This window comes from Oryx dammah, unplaced genomic scaffold (genome assembly GCF_014754425.2).
Source record: "Oryx dammah isolate SB20612 unplaced genomic scaffold, SCBI_Odam_1.1 HiC_scaffold_5, whole genome shotgun sequence".
Classification (NCBI taxonomy): Eukaryota; Metazoa; Chordata; class Mammalia; order Artiodactyla; family Bovidae; genus Oryx; species Oryx dammah.
This window is the reverse complement of record NW_024070189.1, coordinates 94,069,469-94,089,316: the sequence shown is the minus strand read 5'-3', so window position 1 is coordinate 94,089,316 and position 19,848 is coordinate 94,069,469. Positions and strand designations below refer to the sequence as shown.

Here is a 19,848-nt window from a genome sequence, read left to right as displayed (position 1 = left end):
TGGTCTTTATGGCTATAAATCTGTCATCCTATTTTTTTTTTTTCTCCTGACCCTTCTTTCTTTTTAACTCTTTTCTTACTTTCTTTTGTCTTAATAAGGTATATATTATCCCCCCACCCACCCCCAATTGTCTTTCACTAGTTTTGCAAGACTCTAGGACAGCATCACTTTAAACATGACCACTGCCCCATGTTTCTTCTCTTGGTTCTCTGATTATGTGTATATGAGATCTTTTCACCACGTCTCAAAAGATTTTTATACTCTTTATTCTTTTCTGTAGTTTTCCATCTTTTTTCTCCCAATTCTATAATTTTTACATTGTCTCCTTATCTATCTCGCAGTTTCAATCTTCTCAACACTATGTCTAATCTGAATCTGTTCTTGGTTTTTCTTTGGGAAAAAAACCATTTTCTTGTGATAAGAGCTCTCAGGATTTAATCTCATAACAATTTTCATATGTATTGCAGAGTTAATTGTATTTATCACATTGTACATTACATTACTGGTACTTATTTTATCTTACAACTAGAAGTTGGTAGTTCCTTTTGATTGCCCATCCAACACTCCCTCCCCGATTTTGTAAAATTTCAGTTTTCTGTGAAATTTGTTCCCTCTTTTTCCTTGAACATGTTAAATATAGTCTCTGATCACTTGTAGTATCTGGAGGATAAGTGGTAAATGTATCTGCTTTTTCTTCTCTTGGTTTCGTTCTTCTGTCTCTTGGTGTACCTGGTCCTAAGTGTCAGAACGAAAAATTATAGAGGCTCTGGAGGATAGTTTCCTTTCCAAGGATTTGTTTTCCTTCAGGCAAGTAGCCATAAGGATGTAGCACCTTGGTCCTGTGAAGCATTTAAGATATTTGGAGGCTGCTCTTCAATTCTACTTTGTTGCCATATTGCCTGGCTTCCCTGTAAGGCAGCAGTTCTCAAACATTTTCAACTCAGGACCCTTTTACATTCATAAAAATGTAGGATCCCAAAGAACTTTTGTAAATGTGTGCTACATATATATGTATTTAAACAATTAAAAACAATTTGTTTTTATTACCTTTGGCTGTGCTGGGTCTTTGTTGCTGTGGACTTGAGTTGTGGAGAGCAGGGGTACCCTGTAGTTGCTGTGCATGGCCTTCTCGTCGCAGTGGCTTCTCGTTGCGGAGCACCGGCTCTAGGTCCCTTGGGCTTCAGTAGTGGTGCACTGGCTTTAGTTGCCCTGCAGCATGTGATGTCTTCCCAGACCAGGGATCAAACCCGTGTCCCTGCATTGGCAGGTGGATTCTTAGCCACTGGACCACTAGGAAGGTCCTAAATATGTGTTGTATTGACTGATATACTGCCAATATCTATTGGTGTTAAAAACTAAACTCAAGAAATTTAAGAATGTACATTAAAGGATGACAGTAAAACCCATTATATGTTAATATAAACAGCATTTTTTGAAAAGAAAACTATTTTCTAAAACTTTCCAGCAAGAATCAGTGTCATTTGGAATTTGCCAATCTCTTTAGTGTCTGGCTTAGCAGAAGACAGTTGGATTCTGCTTCTTTTGTTGTTGTTATTGGATTCTGCTTCTGCATTCAATCTGTTATGGTATCATAGGTGAGTGAATGAATGAAAAGGACAGAAAACACCTTAGTGTTATCATGAACAGTTTTGACCTTGAGGGAGCTCTGGAAAGGGACCATGTTTTGAGAACTGCTGCTTCAGGGTAGTCTTCATGGTGTTAGTGAGTCTGGTGGTTCACACGGCCCCTGTCCTAGCCTCACAGTTCCAATATGGTGCTGAACCATATTTAAATTAAAAATTAAAAATCATATTAAAAAAAAGATAGCTTCATTAAAAAAATCTTATTTCTATTTTAATGGGGCAGTAAATGCATTTGTTCAGTCAGCCATCTTTAGTCAGTATTTTTTTTAAAGAAGTCTGCTTATTTAATGTAATTATTTGGCTGAGTTGCATGGCCTGAGGGATCTTGGTTCCCTGACCAGGGATTGAACCTGTGAGCCCTGCAATGGAAATGTGGAGTCTAAACCACTGGACCGGCGGCGAAGTCCCTTTACTTTAGCTTTTTAATCTCATAGAAGCATCTTTCTGCTTGGTTCCCTACCTCCATCCCACATGTAGCTCAAAAACTGGCAAATGCCAAGAACTAAAATCACATGTGCAGTGTCCACCTCGAATCTCCACATTTCCTTTTTATTTAGCATCTTGGCCCCTTGAGTTCCCATCTGGCTTTCCCCACACAGGGAGGCCTCTGAAGGGCCCCACCCCAAGGGGAAAGGCACATGTCGAAAAGCACCTCTCCTCTAAGGCCTTGGCTCCAAAGCTATGGCTGCTGTGGTTGCTCTCCAGTGATTTCAGACAACTGTTGTTGTTGGTTTTCTTTTTTATTCAGTTCATATAGTTCTTGGCAGTCTGACATGAAATCTCTGTCATAGCTGTGAGTGATGTCAGCATAGTTCTCTCACTTGATTTTTGTGAACTTGCTTAACAATTTATCTTGGAGATCTTTCCCCATCTACTCTAGAGAGCCTTTTTGTCCTTTTTCACATGCATGATCTTTCACTGTTGGGCCATCACTAGTGTAACTTCCAGGGTGTTTCTGCTCTTGGCAATCTGTAATTATGGGTGGAAGTTTTGTACATGTGCACATGGGTTTGTAGGTTACAGTCCCTGAAGTGGAACTGCCAAGTCTTTCATGCAGATGAATAGTTGTCATTTTGAGAGCTGTCACCTAATTTCCCTCCATTGTGTTAGACCAGTTCCTCCTCCCCCTAGCATGGCTGAGAAGGGCAAACTGCAAACTAGTTTGAGCCAAATGGCCTAGAGGCTGCAGCCAGACTCTGGAAGAGGGGCGGGCTTCCCCTTCTCCTCACAGCCCCTGTGCCTGAAGCCAGGTCACTCTCTGCTCTCTCCCAGGACACATTTGACATCCGGATCCTGATGGCCAAGTCCGTCAAGTACACGGTGAACTTCTTAGAAGCCAAAGAAGGAGATTTGCACAGGTACCAGCAGCCCTCCACCCCTGGCACCCCAACCTCCTGGGCTCAGCTTCTTCTGGAGGTCAGGGCTACTGCCAGCTCCCTTGGACAGAACCTTGCCTCCCAGGCCGGGCGGGCCAGGACCCCACACCCAACACCCACACATCTCTCCTCTCCCAGAAGCCCTGGTTCAGCTTCTCCAGCAATCATTGCCCTTTGCCTTACAGGATAGAAATCCCATTCAAGTTCCACATGCTGCATTCCGGGCTGGTTCACGGTCTGGCTTTCTGGTTTGATGTCGCTTTCATCGGCTCTATGTGAGTGCAACCGAGCAGAGCAGGTGGCCCCCCCCCACTCCAGCCCCAGGGGGTAACTCCAGGTCTGGCTGGCTCAGATGATGCACTGGGGGCTGGGAGGGCCTGACTCAACTCCGCTGGGCGCTCCTGCTCCTTGTAGAAGGCAGTGGGAGCTGGCTTTCGAGCAGTAGACTATTGGGGGTAGGGTCGTCTACCCTGTTCAAAGTGACTTCTTCGTGGGACCTGACTGTGTCTCTTGGCGTGTATGGCAGGGCGAGTAGGCGTAGGTAGAACTTCCTGGACAGCCAGCCTGTCTCCGCTCCAGGGCACCCCTGGGTGGCAGGGGCTGGGAGTGGGGGATAGGTGCCTGAGGAGAGTTCAAAATGCGCAAGGTGGGGGTCTAGCCCAGTCAAGGGCATGCCTGTCCCTGCTTGGCAGAATGACCGTGTGGCTGTCCACGGCCCCGACGGAGCCCCTGACCCACTGGTACCAAGTCCGGTGCCTGTTCCAGTCACCACTGTTCGCCAAGGCCGGGGACACGCTCTCAGGGACATGTCTGCTTATTGCCAACAAAAGGTGCGAGCAGCCGTGGGGGTGGGGGCGGCAGGGGCTCACTCCCTCCAGGCAGCCAGCTCATGGCCGCCCTCCTGCCCCACAGACAGAGCTACGACATCAGTATTGTGGCCCAGGTGGACCAGACAGGCTCCAAGTCCAGCAACCTCCTGGACCTGAAAAACCCATTCTTCAGGTAGGACGGGCCCTGGGCCTGCGGGGGGCGCCCTCCTCGCCCGCTGCCCCTCGCCCTGCCCACGGGCCGTCTCTGCCACAGATACACAGGCACGACACCCTCCCCGCCGCCTGGCTCCCACTACACGTCCCCCTCGGAGAACATGTGGAATGCAGGCAGCACCTACAACCTCAGCAGTGGGATGGCTGTGGCCGGTGAGCAGCCCGCTTGTGCGTGGGGTGGGGGTGGGGGCAGGGTCCTTCCCTGGCGCCCCCGCCAGTGCTGGCCCGTCGAGCCCTCCTGCCCTGACCTCTCCCTCCCCGGTGCAGGAATGCCGACCGCCTACGACCTGAGCAGTGTTATTGCCGGAGGCTCCAGTGTGGGCCACAACAACCTGATTCCTCTAGGTGAGCCCACAGGGGTGGGTGCGCCCAGGACCACTGTGAGCTTGGGCCTTCTGCCTTACCACCTTTGCTTCTTCCCTGGGAGCTGAGCTCCGCCCCCCCAACTGCCTCTCCACCTTGCTCTGTGGGCGCCGCACCCACCCTCACCCAAGTGTGAGCGCCCACCACTCCGGGCACGTGGGCCGGGCAGGCTGGGGGCGGTGACGCCATCTCCTTTCCTTCCTTCCTTGCTCCTGCTGTGCAGCCAACACGGGGATTGTCAATCACACCCACTCCCGGATGGGCTCCATAATGAGCACGGGGATTGTCCAAGGTAATGGTGGGCGGGGGTCGCACGGCCCCGTGGGTGTGCGTGTGCCCGGGCGCCCGCCCACCCTCTCCCCTGTGCTTTCTCTCTGACTCTGCCATGGGTCTGGGTGGGCAAGGGGACAGAGGCGGCCCCTTAGTGCCCACCCCCTGCCCCACAGGGTCCTCTGGCGCCCAGGGCAGCAGCGGCGGCAGCTCCAGCGCCCACTACGCGGTCAACAGCCAGTTCACCATGGGCGGCCCCGCCATCTCCATGGCCTCACCCATGTCCATCCCGACCAACACCATGCACTATGGGAGCTAGGCCCCTGCGGCGAGGAACGGACTGACAGCACCAGGAAACCAAATGAAGACCCCGCCCCCCCCAGACCCCGGGCGGCTGTGACCCCTGACCTGGAGAGGCCCACACGCCCGGCCACAGCCTCTTTGCTACAGGAACTTGAACACTTTTTTACACGACATTGCCGCCGCCGCTGCCCCCACCCCACTGCCCACCCACATCTTGGCCCCAAGCGCGTGTCGCTGCCATATTTTACACACGATCATGTCGTGGGAGCTCTGTGCCCACCCTCCCCCCACCCGGCCCTCTCCACCCTGACCTGGGTTTGACATCTTCTCTAACAGGCGTGTCCGGGCCTGACAGCTGCAGGCCTGGTGGGGAGGGAGGGGGCAGTGGCCGCCCTGCCCAGCCCCTCGGGCCAGTCCCCTGCCTGTCTCCAGCAGGGAAGGCAGTCCTGGCCCCTTCCTGGAGGGGCCTCCCCTTCAACTACCAGGCCTTGGTCACCACAGGCGTGACATGCTGCTTTTTTTAATTTTATTTTTTTATGAAAAGAACCAGTGTCAATCCACAGACCCTCTGAGAAATCAGGCCGGCCGGGCCGAGCCAGCAGCCCCTCTCCCCAGCTCAGAGGCTCAGTGGTGAGGGGTGGCCCTACCGAGTCTTCAGGATGGGGTGGGGCCAGGCCTCTGGAGCCCAGGGAGCCCCTCGGCCCCCTCCCACCAAAGGGTTCACCTCACACTTGAATGTACAACCCACCCGGCTATCGGGAAGGCCCTCCGTCCTCAGCCCCTGCCTCTTGCTGCTGTCCTGTCCCTGAGCCCCTGCAGGCCCCGCCCCTACCTGCACCCAGAGCTAGAAAGGGTGGCCTGGGGGCCCTGGGCCTGGAGGGAAGGGGTCAGCGTCAGCCGCTTGGGGCAGACGCAGAAACCTCAAGGGTCTGTCATGGAAGGCGTCCTTTTTCCTTGTAGCTAATATTAGGCCTGTGTACCCCCTTCAGTATCTGTAGATGCTCCTCCCGCCCCTCCTACTCGGATGGCATTCTGGTCCCACCCCAGCCTGGGAAGGGGCCTTGGAGGGACCTCTCCCAAAAAAAAGGAAAGAAAAGGAAAAAAATAAAAAAAAAAAACCACGGAAATATATGTTTCAGCACAGGCAGTTTTCTTCTAATTCTGCTCCCCCGTTTCTAACAACCCCAGACTCGGATGTGGTGGAGCTCAGGCTCAGCTCAAGGCCCGCTCTCTGGGCACCCCAGGAAGAGCAGGTGTGGCCCAGGCTGGGGTGGCCCCAGGGGGCAATGGCCGCCCTGGAAGCTCCCTGCTCTGCCCCTCTCCCTCTCCCGCCTTTATATAAATTCTCTGAATCACCTTTGCATAGAAAATAAAAGTGTTTGCTTTGTAAGAAAAGTCTGGAAATTAGCGAAATGATCTTGAGGTTTCAGGGGAGCCTCCAGTCACCATCTCTTGGGTCTAAAAGAGAGAAACTCAGAAGTGGCCCTGAGGCTTCTAACCTCTGGCGGGGGCAGAGGGGGCGCAGTTGGAGCTGGAGACCTGCCCCAGCCACAGCTGGGGACAGTTCCTCACCTGCAGGCTCAGCCTTCCTAGGCTGCCACGGACCGTGGCAGGGTGGGTGGCAACATTGTGGCTGGAGGCTGAGAGGTGGCTTGGTGGGGAGATGCCATGGGCTCTGGAGGCAGCGGCTGGAAGAAATAAAACTGATCCAAGAGCCCTGGGTCAGCATGGGAGCCGGCAAGCCGAGTCCCCACCCTGAGCCCAGCCTGTGACCACCCCAGCCCAGTACCTTGCAGCCCATGGCCAAGAGGGCGTGGAGTAGCACCACCACAGACAGCAGCACCCCAGCTGCCAACCGGGTGTCCTCACGGACAACGGGCCAGAGGGTAAACACCAGGCCGGCGGCCGACAGGGCTAGGGCCAGGGCCCCGAAGAGCCACTGCAGCCACGGGATAGGGATGAGCCACAGGACCTGGGGGGGATACAAGCAGCTGCCTAGCAGGTCATCCCTGTGGCACCCGGGACCCACCTATCCCTGGGCCCCACTCACCACAGTGGGGATGAAGACAAAGAGGGAGTAGCCGTAGATGCACACTGTCTCCAGGAAGGTGTAAAGCCCCATGCGCTCCCGGACAGCCTTGCGCCACCGCAGGAAGCCCCACAGCGCCAGCGGCACCAGCCACGTGTAGCAGTAGATGGTGATGCTGGCCACGGTCACTGTGGGCCAATCAGGGTATCACTCCTGGGCCCCATGGCACCCCGAGCCCTGCCAGCTCCCAGGCCTTGCCCACTTCACTTGCCTTTGTGGAACTGGGGGCTGTAGTGGATGGATGGGTCCCTCCTCTGGGCCAGCACCAGGGTCAGGTTGCCAGTGATGGCCAAAACGAAGGCGAGCGTGGCACAGATCCAGAAGGGGCCTGTGGGTGGAGCATGGTCAGGGCCCCAGGGTGGAAGCTCCTAGCACTAGTGACCTGCCCCATCCGGTCCCAGCCTCTTTCCAAGCTCCGGGCTGCCTCCACCCGCACCGCTCCCTTGATTCGGTGTCATATGGGTGACAGACTAGCAGCTGAATCCTGCCTTCATCCCTCATCTCTCTTGGCCTTTCAGTGGCCTTTGACGTAGCTGATCCCCCTCCATCTGGAAACACTCTCCATATGGTTCCCAGGATTTTACCCTCTTGCTTTTGTCTCATCTCACTGGCAACTCCTCAGCCTCTTTGACTCCCTGAGCTCTTTAACAATAAGGGGCCCACCTGGGCCAGTTCTCAAACCTCCTCTGTGTTCATTCACCCCTTTTGTGAGCTCGTCCAACCTCAGGGCCTTCTGCCACCTCTGTGCCCACAACCCCCAGTGTCCCACGTCTGGGCCTCTGCCCTGAACCTGGGGCTCCGATTCAACGTTCCATTCCGCCTGGCACTCCCACTCTTTCCCTCAGAATCTTCTCGCCTTTTCCAATTGATAAATGGAATTCCTTCTTTCTGGGGAAATTGTTAGTCACTCAGTCGTGTCCAACTCTGTGACCCCATGGACTGTAGCTGCCATGCTTCGCTGTCCATGGAATTCTCTAGTGAGAATACTGGAGTGAGTTGCCATTCCCTTCTTCAGGGGATCTTCCCAATCCAGGGATCGAACTCTGGTTTCCTGCATTGCAGGCAGATTCTTTACTATCTGAGCCACCAAGCAAGGTCCCGCTTTCTCATAGTCCAGGCAAAACCTGGGCAGCGTCCTTGCCACCGCTCCTCCCACCCCATGTCAAGTGTCAGCACACACTGTTGGCTCCATCTTGCACGTTTGCCAGGACCTAACCCCCACTCTCCAGGCCCCCAGGCCAGGCCCATGATCCCACACGCGACTCCTCCCTGGTCCTCCAGCTTCTGCCCTTGCCCTGCACAGGGCCTGCAGCACCCAAGGGCACTTGGCTAAGATCTCTTCTCACCAAAGCATAGGAGGCCCATGTAACCTCACCGGTCACCTCTGGGGCCTGCTGGCAGCTTGTTCCAGTGCAGTCACAGTGCTGCCCTGCAGTGCGAGCCTGTATCCGCCACATGCCTTTTTTGTGATATTCTTCCCCCGGGTCTCTCCACCCTTAACCCCGACACCAACAAGGCTCATTCCCTCACGCTCCTCCGAAGGGCCTTCTCTGAGCAACCCACACAACACAGCAGCTCTCACCCTCTAAACACTGCTTCTCTTCCCAGCCCCGCAGCCCTCTGCAGCCTCGCTTGGCCCTGTCTACATGAACAGAGTACGTTTCAATTCTACCTGAGTGACTCTGCTTTGTGCTCAGCTGTATACCAGGGCCTGGCCCTCTGTCTACATGTGTTGCATCAATAATTGAATGAACCGAATGCACAGCCTCACTCACCGTACAGGTCTGGCCGATTCCGCAGGTGGTGCCGTACAAAGTTGTGGCTGGGTCGGGGCAGCAGCGACCCTTTGATCCGGTCCAGGACCTGGGGGGCAAGGCCAGGACCTAGGACAGAAGCCCATCTGGGGCTCCTCACTACCCACAAAGGAAAGAGGGTTACCTTCCTTAGGGGTTCCTTCCCTGCTGACCTCCCACCTCCTCTCTCCATGCTCTCATTTCTCTCCTGTGGCCTGGAGCCCCTTGCCCTGGGCAGCCCCTACTCAATATCCCACTGTCCCCCCACTCTGAAGGACGCTTCAGGGCCTGCCATCTTTTTGTCAGCTTCCCCGTCCTCTCTGCTTGGCTGCCCTGGACTCCCCCGCTCCCCACCGCCTCCTGCCCCCAATAAGAACTGTCACCAAATCCTGGGTAATGTCCTTCCCCCATCTCTGCCAACGTGTTCCCTACTCCACAACCCTGGCTATTACCATCTCCCACCCTGGCCTCCAATTCCATGTTACTCAGTCCTTTCCTGCTCTGAACCCTTCTGTGACTCCCTAGCACCTTTAGGATAAAACCCAAACTCCTTAGTACAGCTCATGAGACCCTTGGTGACCTGGCCTCTCTGCCTGACCCCACCTCACTCTCCAGACTGAGTGAGAGGCAGCCTCGCAGTAGCGGTTGGCTTCTCTCACCTCTGGTCCCCTGCCTATGCTATTTCCCGTACCTGGAACATACTTATGCTTCCCTCCACTCTAAGTCTACCGGCTTGTCTAAGTCCCAGCAAATCTGTCGCCTTCTCCAGGGGGCCTTTCCCTGTGCACCATGTCACATGTGCTCCCCGTGTTCCCAAGAGTCCCACTCACTCCACATCCATGCAGTGCACACAGTCATGTCTACCAGCCTGGGTGGGAGCTGTTCTCCCGTGTGCCTATTGCCCAAGGCCTGATGCACAGTAAGTTCTCAGTGAACAGTGGCTGGACCCCATCCCACCAGCTTCCCTGGTCTGACCTGTGAGGTGTCCACGTCGAAGAAGCTCTGATAGTAGCCAAAGGTCCAGAAACCAGGCTGCTGCTTCTCCTCCTGTAGGAGCTGCACAGTGCAGAGTTTCAGTGCTGTGGGGGTGGGGGTGGAGGGGTGTGCCAGAGGGAGGGTAGGAGGGACAAGACAGAGGCAGGGCACAGGGACTCCTGGGACTCACCACGGTCTTGTCGCTCTCCTCTACCTCATCCTCAGCTCCGTAACTGCCGCCTGAGTCCATTGCCACAGCCACGTGCCCCTTAGGGTTCAGCTGATCACTTCTGGTGGTGGTCTCATTCGGGGTCTGGGCCAGCAGATTAGTAGCTTCCTCGAACTCTGTCAAGAAGGAATATGGGACACAGGTGTATTTGGGAGTCAAGGCAATTTTGTTTCGCCCACAGCTCGTCTGGGGAGACTGCTGTGCTGCCGTCCATGGGGTTGCAAAGAGTCGGGCGTGACTTAGTGACTGAACGACATCTGGGAGCCAAGATTAACCATCCCCACCTCGGTGTTACCCCCAGCCCAGAGTTTCCTCAACTGTGGTGAGTGGGAAGGAGGCATGTCCCCTCCTTCCTAACACAGGACCACAATGAGGGCTGGCTCAGGGATGGGGCAGAGCCTCAGATTTGTGGCCTGAGTTTAAGGTGGGAGCGGTGCCAATGCAGGAAGGAGATGCGGGAGACCCGGGTTTGATACTTGGGTCGGGAAGGTCCCCTGGAGGAGGAAGTGGCAACCCACTCCAGTATTCTTGCCGGGAGAATCCCATGGACAGAGGAGCCTGGCCGGCTACAGTCCACGGGGTCGCAAAGAGTCGGACCCGACTGAGAGACTAAGCACGCACGGGGCTCGAGTTAGGAATGGGTTTCACGTCTGGGTGGTTGTTCACAGCTGACTGGGGTTCGGGTTAGATCTGAATTGGAAACTCGATGGGAGGTTTCGGCCAGTGGAAGGAACAGGGTTCGGGCCGGGCCGCGGCTGCACTCACCGTGGAAGGCCAGCTCGTCAGCCGCTGCCATGGTCTCTCAGGGTCGTCACCGCATCCCTCTGAGGATAGAGGCCAATCAGACTCTCTCTCGACACCAGTCGGCGCCCCTCCTGGACGCCAGCCTCAGCCCCAAGCCCAGCCTGGCGGCCACCGCACCCACCGGAACGTGAACTCGCCTCTCCTGCCCCACAGGTGTACCCACGCCCCCCTTACCTGACGCGGTCTCAACCGGTGGGGCTCGGGCTCTCTGCGCCTGCGCGACCCGCCTACCCGCCGCAGATGACCCCACTCAGATCTGACAGCAACATCCGGCGTCGGTCCGTCTGCTATCCTTTTCCGATGGGGAACGATTTCCGGTGATGTTGACGCTTGCGCAGAAGAGATTCTCCGGGCCTTGTGTTTTGTATTCTTGGTGTTTCTCTTCGGAGCGCGGACGCCCAGCCGGAAGACAATGGCGGCTGCCGCTCTGAAGAGATTTTGGTCCCGAAGCCGTAGAGAGGCGGGTGACGCTGCAGCCGCAAAGCCCGGCGTGTGGGCGCGGTTGGGTGAGTAGCGGCGGGAGGCGGCGGGGTGGGCGGCGCCAGCGGCCGGGCGGCTCTCAATCCTCTTTTCTCCCCTCAGGCGCTTGGGCCCGCTCGCTACTCCAAGATTACGCCGAGGCCTGCAAAGACGCGGCGGCGGCGGCGCGGGCTCGGCCCGGCAGGGCGGCCGTGTACTTGGGGCTGCTGGGTGGCGCGGCGGCCTGTTGCTCCCTGGCACCGAGCGAGGCAGCCTTCGAGGAGGCGCTGCTCGACGCGTCGGGGACCCTCCTGCTGCTGGCGCCCGCCACTCGCAACCGCGACTCGGAGGCGTTCGTGCAGCGGCTGCTCTGGCTGCGGGGTCGCGGCCGTCTGCGCCACGTGAGCCTGGGCCTCTGCTCGCTGGTGTACGAGGCGCCCTTCGACGCCCAGGCCAGCCTCTACCAGGCTCGCTGTCGCTACCTGCAGCCCCGCTGGACCGACTTCCCCGACCGGGTTCTGGATGTGGGCTTCGTGGGCCGCTGGTGGGTGCTAGGGGCCCGGATGCGCGACTGCGACATCAACGACGACGAGTTCCTGCACCTGCCGGCTCACCTGCGCATCGTCGGGCCCCACCAGCTGCACTCGGAGGCCAATGAGCGGCTCTTCGACGAGAAATTCAAGCCCGTGGTGCTCACCGACGACCAGGTGGACCAGGCGCTGTGGGAGGATCAGGTTTTACAGAAGGAGAAGAAGGACCAGCTCGCCCTGAGCCAGGCTGACTCTCTGCTGCCTTCGGAGGTCGCGAGATGAAACTCAGACCCCCCGGGTCCCGACCGGGCTCCCGGCCCCTGCAGAATGCTGGCCCGGGAATGTGCAGTTGCTGCGTGTGAGCCTCAAACGCAGAGTGGTGGAAGTAAATTATTTGCAGCGTTCTCTCCCTGGGTTTTCACAAAATCGGGGGCCTCCCTCTCACCTGTTCGCTGTGAGCAGATGGCTCATTGAGAGCCTCCCTGGTCTAGGAGTTGGGGAGAGCAGAGAGACGTGCCATGTCGTCTTTATTACTGCCAGAGTTGGTAAGAAACTTTAGACGGAAATAAGCCGTTTTCACTGGGCTTCGCGGTTCTCCTGACTAGGGTAACTTGCAGATTTTCGTTTTAAAATTTGACCTAAAAGGTTTATTCTCTATTTCCATGAGGGATATGTATTTTTTAATTCAGTTTTAAGTAATTGTAGTCTCAGAGGAAATTGGGACAGTAATCGAGACATTCTCTGTAAATGTTCACCCGGCTTCCCGCAATTGATAACATTTCACACTGTCCTTATTGTTCCATTGCTAACTGGAGTGAGACTCTTGCAACTCTGTGGATTGGAGCCCACAAGCTGCCTCTGTCTGTGGGATTTCTCAGGCAAGAATACTGGAGTGGGTTGCCAATTCCTTTCAGTAATCTTGAAAATACAGAATCATTTGGAAAGGAGTATGTTAATGTCTATAGCTGGGTTAAAATCATACTTTTAAAAGAGTGAGACTGCCTCTGTCACTGATGGGGCCTATGACTAGTTAATAAATCAGGGGATGAAACAACTATTTTTGTTGTTACATTGTGTTTATCTGTTTTGCTGTTAAGTTTTGGTACTTGGACCTTTCTTTCATACTATAGGGTGCATTGGACACATGGTAATGTTTATCTCCTTATTTGGGGGCAGAGGAGCATCTTTAAGCCAGCATGTCCATTTTACAAAGGAAAAATTTTGTTATTTTTCCAGAGCTGTGGTAGACTTCATGATTGAACCTAATCCTAACCCTGTGACTTAATCTTCAAACTCATGGTATTATCTTTGACCCTAATAATGTGCTACCAGAAACTACTGAATACTGTTAGCACTAGCCATAAATAAAACCTAAGTACAGAAATAAGTGAATATAAACAAAAAGCAATGAAAACAAAAGAGAAATGATATTATAAATTGTAATCCTATACCATTACCTGCTGAAGGCTCTGGACCTGAATCCTGTTGTCTTTGTTCAGAGAAATTAACCAACAGCAGGGAAAGGTTTGAGATGCACTGGTATCAAAATGAGACTTGCTCTTTACCACAATCATGAAGTATTTAGAAAAAAGAGACAGACTTTCCTGGTGGTCCAGTGGTCAAGACTCCAAGTCTCCACTGCAGGGGCACAGGTTCCATCCCTGGTCAGGGAACTAAGATCCCATGTACCTCAAGTCATGGCCAAAATCATAAAAATTTTTTAAAAGTATTAAGAGGATTGCACATTGTCATTGAGTTGGTTATTAAATGACACTCAAAGCCAGAGAGTCCTACCATGTTTGCTCCCTGCTCCAGTAGCTCTGGTGTCCTGAGTTTGGTATGAGATGTGTGGACTGGAGTGGTTAGGTTTGACAGGGCCCTGAATGTTCATGCTCAGCACCTTAGAGTATACACAAACCTCCAGAGGACGGTCCAGCTTAAGCTTCGTTAACTGTTCACTGTTAATCTTCCAGTATCCCTCAGTGCTCACCCCAGTGTGGGCCCCAGCAAATGTTTATACTAGACATGCCCATTATAGGTTGGTGTGATCCTACCAGGGAGGGGGAAGCAGACCAGGGCCTTGGCTCCCCATCCTTTGGCCAGTCCAGAGTAAGAGACCTTCAGATCTCAACCCTGCCCAGGGCCTAAATAGCAAGGTAGACATAGTGTCTCCATTTGCATAAGGGCTGTAGAATCTGAGGAGGAAGAAGTGGGTTTTGAGGCAATTCCTGTCGATCCAATGGTTAGGACTCTGAGCTTCCACTGCAGAGGGCATAGGTTCAGTCTCTGCTCAGGGAACTAAAATCTTAAAAGCCACACAGTGCAGCCAAAATAAAAGGTTTGAATCAGCTTTTACACCTAACCAGCTGTGTGATTGACTTGGGCCATAGCAATTAGGCAAGAAATAAAAGTTAACTAAGTTGGGAAGAAAAAAGTATTTACAGGTGACATGATGATGTATATAGAAAAGCTACCAAATAAACTGTTTGAATAAATTCATTAAAGTTGCAGGATATAGAAAGATGTGTCTTGGAGAAGTTAAGAAAACAATTTACGATTGCAACAAAAAGAAGAACAGGAATGCGTTCAACCAAGGGGGTGAAAGACCTATATAAGACATTGAAGAAAGAAATTTTTTCTATTTTTGGCTGTGCTGGGTCTTCACTGTGGCCCTTGGGTTCTCTAGTTGTGAGCTCCAGAGTGCAGGGGCTCAAAAATTGCAGGTTGAGGGCTTAGTTGCCCCAGGCATGTGGAATCTTAGTTCCCTGATGAGGGATCCAGTGTGCATTCCGTGCAACTAAAGAGGAATGCGTCTAGAGGAAGGTGAAAGAGGAGAGTGAAAAAGTTGGCTTAAAACTCAAAATTCAGAAAACTAAGATCATGGCATCCGGTCCCATCACGTCATGGCAAATAGATGGGGAAACAGTGGAAACCGAGACTATTTTGAGGGCCTCCAAAATCACTGCAGATGGTGACTGCAGCCATGAAATTAAAAGATGCTTGCTCCTTGGAAGAAAAGCTGTGACAAACCTAGACAGCAAATTAAAAAGCAGAGACAGGGTACTTCCCTGGTGGTTCAGTGGTTAAGAATCCACCTTCCAAAGCTGGGGACACAGGTTCAATCCCTGGTGGGGTAAACTAAGATCCCACATGCTATGGGGCATGCTACTGAACTCACATGCGCTAGAGTCTGTGCTCAGCAATGAGAAACCTGAATGCCACAACTGCAGAAAGTTTGCACACAGCAATGAAGACTCAGCACAGTCAAAATAATAGAAATAAATAAAAAGCAGAGACATTACTTTGCCGACAAAGGTCAGTCTAGTCAAAGCTATGGTTTTTCCAGTGGTCATGTATAGATGTGAGAGTTGGACTATAAAGAAAGCTGAACGCCTTGATGCTTTTGAACTGTGGTGTTGGAGAAGACTTTAAGAGTCCCTTGGATTGCCAGGAGATCAAACCAGTCCATCCTAAAGGAAATCAGTCCTGAATATGTATTGGAAGGCCTGATGCTGAAGCTGAAACTCCAATACTTTGGCCACCTGATGTGAAGAACAGACTCATCGGCAAAGCCCCTGATGCTGGGAAAGGTTGAAGGCGGGAGAAGAGGACAACAGAGGCTCAGATGGATGGCATCACTGACTCGATGGACATGAGTTTTGAGTAAGCTCCTGTAGTTGGTGATGGACAGGGAGACCTGGCATGCTGCAGTCCATGGGGTTGCAGAGAGACACGACTGAGCGACTGAACTGAATATGAATTGGCCACAGATATGCACGTGTCACCTGCATCCTGAACGCCCCCTCCGCCTCCCTCCCCACCCCATCCCCCCAGGCTGTCACAGAGCACTGGCTTTAGGTCCCCTGCGTCATATATCAAGCTTGCGCTGGCTATCTGCTTTACACATGGCGATGTGTATGTTTCAGTGCTGCTCTCTCAAATTATCTCCCTCTCCTTCCACTGAGTCCAAAAGTCTGTTCTTTACGTGAAGACGATTCTTAATCCCTGGGCCGCCAGGGAAGTCCTGGAGGAAAGAAACTGAAGATACAAATAAACGCAGAGATAGTCCATGCTCGTGGATTGGAAGTATACCTGCACAGGACCCTACAGGGCCTTCCTGGGACAGAGCCCACCATGTCCTTTGCCTGCCTTGTCTGTAGAAAAACTTTAGCCTCCTTGGCTTTCCCCAAGTTTCAAAGAATAAATTCTATTAGAGAAGTGCAAAAATACAGAAACACAAGGAAAGAGTCAAGCAAGACAATAGTTTCACCATTAAAGTCAAGGACCTTTAGTTCCTCCTCAAGGGCTATCGATAATATTCTGAGGCATGTCCTTTGAGCGGTTTTGCAGATGCTAAAACGTGCACCAGGGGAAAGAAGTTAACAAGAAGGTTGATGGCGACTCCCAATTAATCAGTCAGAAGAATGTTCAGTACACCTAGCCTTTAAAAATCTTTCCCTGAAAGCCTTCTTGGTGTTTAGGCCTTCTAAACTTTAGCTGCCTGGGGGAATCCCCTGATGGTCTGGGGGTTAGGACTCAGCTTCCATTGCAGGAGGCCTGGGTTCAATCCCTAGTCAGGGAACTAAGATCCTGCAAGGGGCACAGCAGTATGGCCAAACAAATAAGTAAATAATAGAATAAGATAAACATTTGGCTTCCTGAACTCCTTGCTTGGGGCCCTGCAGTAATCACTGTACTTTCCTTCACCACAAAGATGCATCAGTAGGTTGGCATTACTTTGTGTGGGCGAGTGATGCCACATTTGGTTCAGCAACAGAAGAATTAATATTGTTAAAAACTGTAATCCCTACCAAAATTTGAATGACATTTTTCACAGAACTAGAACAGACAATCCTGAAACTTATATAGAACCACATAAGATCCCAAATAGCCAAAGTAATTTTGAGAAAGAACAAAGCTGAATTTATCATACTGCGTGATTTAACCTGGATTTAATACTGCATACTACAAAGCTATTGTAACCAAAACAGTACAGAAACAGATCAATGGAACAGAATACAGAGCCCAGAAATAAACCCACAGGTTTATTTACAAATGGTCAATTAATTTACCACAAAGGAGCCAAGAATATACAATAGGGAAAGGACAGTCTCTTCAATAAATTGTGTTGGGAAAACTGGACCACTATCTTAAACCATTCACAAAAATTAACTCAAAATGGATTAAAGACTGAAACATAAGTCCTGAAACCATACAACTAGAAGAGAACATGGGCAATAGCTAGCTCTTTAACATCAGTCTTGGAGATAATATTTTTGAGTTGGCACCAAACAAAGGCAACAAGAAATAAACAAGTGGGACTATATCAAACTAAAAACTTGTGCTCAGAAAAGGAAAACATCAGCAAAATGAAAAGACAGTCTATGAAATGAGAGAAAATATTTGCAAATCATGTATCTGCTGAGGAATTAATGGTGGCTCAGACGGTAAAAACTCCACCTGCAATGCTAAGAGACCCAGGTTCCATCGCTGGGTCAGGAAGATCGCCTGGAGAAGGAAGTGGCACTGCGGTATTCTTGCCTGGAAAATCCCATGGACGGAGGAACCTGGTGGGCTACAGTCCATGGGGTCACAGAGCTGGACACGACTGAGCGACTAACACTTTCACTTTGATATCTAAACTACACGAAGAACTCATATAACTTAATAGCAAAAACGAATCTGATTAAAAAATGGGCGGAAAATCTGAAAGTTTTTCCTTATACAGTACATGGTACATGAAACAATAGGTACATACAGAACAATAGGTACATGAAAAGGTGTATGCTAATCAGGGACATGGTATTTTAAACCTCAAGGAGATAGCACCTCACGCCTATAGAATGGCTATGATCAAAAAGAAATAGCACGTGTTGTCCAGAATGTGGAGAAAAGGGAACTCTGAAGGCACTGTTGGTGGGAGTGTAAATTGGTGTGGTCACTAAGGAAAACAGTATGAAGTTTCTTTAAGAAATTAGAACTACTATATGATCCAGAAATTCCACTTCTGGGTATTTACAGAAAGAAAAGGAAAACAATTGAAAAAATATGTGTGCCCTTATGTTCAAGGTAACCTTCTTTAAAATAGCCAAGATATGGAAGCAACCCATAGTGCCCATCCGTAGAAGAATAGATAAAGATGATATGCCATATATTACATTATATAGATAGACAGGTAGGAATATTAGCCATTAAAACAGGAAATCTTGTCATTTGCAACAACATGGGTGGAGCTCGAAGGTATTATGCTAAGTGAAATGTCAGGAAAGAGGCAAATATACGATCTCACTTAAATGTGGAATCTTTAAAGGAAAAAGGATCTAGCTCGTTGGTACAGAGAACAGGTTAGTGGTTGCCAGGGGGAAGGGGTTGGGGGTTGCACAAACATAAGTGGGCTAAACTGTACAATCTTCATGTTATAAAAACCCTGGTGGTCCAGTGGTTCAGAATCCGCCTGCAATGCAGGAAACACAGGAGATCTGGATTCCATCCCTGGGTCTGGAAGATCCCCTGGAGGAGGAAATGGCAACCCACTCCAGTATTCTTGCCTGAAAAATTCCAAGGACAGAGGAGTCTGGCGGGAATTGTCCAAAGGGCCACAAAGAGTCAGACGTGACTGCGTGACTAATCACATATTGGGAAGATTCCCCATGACCCAGGGCAATTAAGCTCATACACCACAACTATTGACCCCACACGCAGCACCTACTGAAGCCCACCCTAGGACCAGTTCTCCACAAGAGAAACCAACCCAGTGAGAAGCCTGTGCTCTGCAATTAGAGTAACCCCTGCTTGCTACAAATAAAGAAAAGCCCTTGCAGCAGCAAGGACTCAGCACAGCTAAAAATAAATTAATTAAAAGCAATTTTTTAAAAAGCTGTCATAGGAATGTAATGTACAGCATGGTGACTAATAATAAAGAAGTATTTGAATTTCAGCTTTTACACTCAGGGGATCTGGGACTGACCTGAGATAGGTGAAGTGCCTTCTCCACCCCTCAGATTCTTTCTCTGTAAACAGGAGCACAACCTACTCGAGGTTGTTAGCAACATCAGAAAGCACTTGGTACCTAGTAGGCCATTACTGTGCACAGTGGGGCTCAGTGTGGAGGAGGGAGGCTCGGAACCCACCCTCTGTCTGCCCAGGCCAGGAAGAGACCACAGCTCCCAGTCTCACCTGCAGCCCCAGACACAGGGCTGCCCGGGGAGATGCTCGGTTAGTGGAGGCCCACAGAGCCTGGGCTTCCCCGGTGGCTCAGAAGGTAAAGAATCTTCCTGCAATGCAGGAGACCCAGGTCCCTCTCTGGGATGGAAAGATCCCCTGGAGGAGAGCATGGCAACCCACTGGTATTCTTGCCTGGAGAATCTCATGGACAGAGGAGCCTGGCCGGCTACAGTCTTCAGGATCGCAAAGAGCTGGACACGACTGAAGTGACTTGGCATGTACAGAGCCTGGAGCCTGTGTGTGCTTGTCTCTAGGAGCCAAAGAAACACGCTGATATAGGAACATTTTCCAGTCCTCTCTTTTCTTAAGATTTATTTATTAATTTTTTAAAAAGTATTTTAAAATTTTATTTAGCTGCACAGGGTCTTGGTTTCGGTCTTTGAACTTTTAACTGTGGCATGTAGGATCTAGTTCCCTGACCAGGGATAGAACCCAGGAACTCCGCACTGGGAGCTCGGAGTTCCAGCCTGTGGACCACTAGGTGTGTGTGTGCTCAATGGTGTCTGACTGTTTGCGACCGCATGGTCTGTAGGCCACCAGGCTCCTCTGTCCATGGAATTTTCCAGGCAAGAATACTGGAGTGGGTTGCCATTTCCTCCTCCAGGAGATCTTCCCAACCCAGGGATTGAACCTGTGTCTCTTACGTCTCCTGCATTGGCAGGGCGATTCTTTACCACTGTGCCACTTGGGAAGGCCACAGGTCACAAGGGAAGTCTCTTAAAATTTCTCTGGGTGTGGGCCCTTGTA

The 19,848-nt window shown here is 51.5% G+C and overlaps 3 protein-coding genes across 8 annotated transcripts in view; 2 read left to right on the top strand and 1 right to left on the bottom strand.

Moving 5' to 3' along the window:
• CARM1 (coactivator associated arginine methyltransferase 1) overlaps window positions 1-6,118 on the top strand; it is a 41,629-nt gene extending 35,511 nt beyond the window's left edge. For 2 of the 4 annotated variants that reach the window (XM_040240674.1, XM_040240678.1), the window contains exons 9-14: window positions 2,916-3,001; window positions 3,205-3,294; window positions 3,712-3,849; window positions 3,932-4,021; window positions 4,103-4,407; window positions 4,872-6,109. In XM_040240674.1, coding sequence (XP_040096608.1) covers window positions 2,916-3,001; window positions 3,205-3,294; window positions 3,712-3,849; window positions 3,932-4,021; window positions 4,103-4,407; window positions 4,872-5,014 — 852 coding nt within the window. In that variant the 3' untranslated portion in view covers window positions 5,015-6,109. Of the gene's footprint in view, window positions 1-2,915; window positions 3,002-3,204; window positions 3,295-3,711; window positions 3,850-3,931; window positions 4,022-4,102; window positions 4,408-4,648; window positions 4,718-4,871 lie in introns of all 4 variants that reach the window. The other 2 variants (XM_040240676.1, XM_040240677.1) reach the window with 2 other exon arrangements.
• On the bottom strand, window positions 5,511-11,743 carry YIPF2 (Yip1 domain family member 2). Of its 3 annotated transcripts, XM_040240679.1 has the most exons (10): window positions 11,063-11,743; window positions 10,850-10,908; window positions 10,046-10,200; window positions 9,856-9,936; window positions 8,863-8,950; window positions 7,299-7,415; window positions 7,049-7,215; window positions 6,788-6,970; window positions 6,571-6,701; window positions 5,511-6,456 (listed from the first exon to the last, which is right to left on the bottom strand). In XM_040240679.1, the coding sequence occupies exons 2-9, from the start codon at window positions 10,878-10,880 to the stop codon at window positions 6,588-6,590; spliced, it is 936 nt and encodes a 311-aa protein (XP_040096613.1). In that variant the 5' UTR covers window positions 10,881-10,908; window positions 11,063-11,743; the 3' UTR covers window positions 5,511-6,456; window positions 6,571-6,587. The 3 variants fall into 3 exon arrangements, with proteins under 3 accessions (XP_040096613.1, XP_040096614.1, XP_040096615.1); XM_040240680.1 differs by lacking the exon at window positions 11,063-11,743 and having other exon boundaries at window positions 5,523-6,456; window positions 10,850-11,053; XM_040240681.1 differs by lacking the exon at window positions 11,063-11,743 and having other exon boundaries at window positions 5,943-6,456; window positions 6,571-6,686; window positions 10,850-11,053.
• TIMM29 (translocase of inner mitochondrial membrane 29) lies at window positions 11,208-13,112 on the top strand. The gene is made up of 2 exons (XM_040240682.1): window positions 11,208-11,394; window positions 11,471-13,112. Exons 1-2 carry the CDS (start codon window positions 11,301-11,303, stop codon window positions 12,157-12,159), a joined length of 783 nt encoding a protein of 260 aa, XP_040096616.1. The 5' UTR covers window positions 11,208-11,300; the 3' UTR covers window positions 12,160-13,112.
• Window positions 13,113-19,848: the final 6,736 nt, after the last annotated feature.

Excerpts from the sequence above, each read along its gene's own strand:
- YIPF2 (XM_040240679.1), bottom strand. The coding sequence starts at position 10,880 with ATGGCAGCGGCTGACGAGCTGGCCTTCCACG. Across the intron at positions 9,937-10,045 it reads AGGAGAGCGACAAGACCGTG|CTCCTACAGGAGGAGAAGCA; the intron begins GTGAGTCCCAGG and ends TGCACTGTGCAG. Across the intron at positions 6,971-7,048 it reads TTGTCTTCATCCCCACTGTG|GTCCTGTGGCTCATCCCTAT; the intron begins GTGAGTGGGGCC and ends TATCCCCCCCAG.
- TIMM29 (XM_040240682.1), top strand. The coding sequence starts at position 11,301 with ATGGCGGCTGCCGCTCTGAAGAGATTTTGGTCCCGAAGCCGTAGAGAG. Across the intron at positions 11,395-11,470 it reads CGGCGTGTGGGCGCGGTTGG|GCGCTTGGGCCCGCTCGCTA; the intron begins GTGAGTAGCGGC and ends TTCTCCCCTCAG.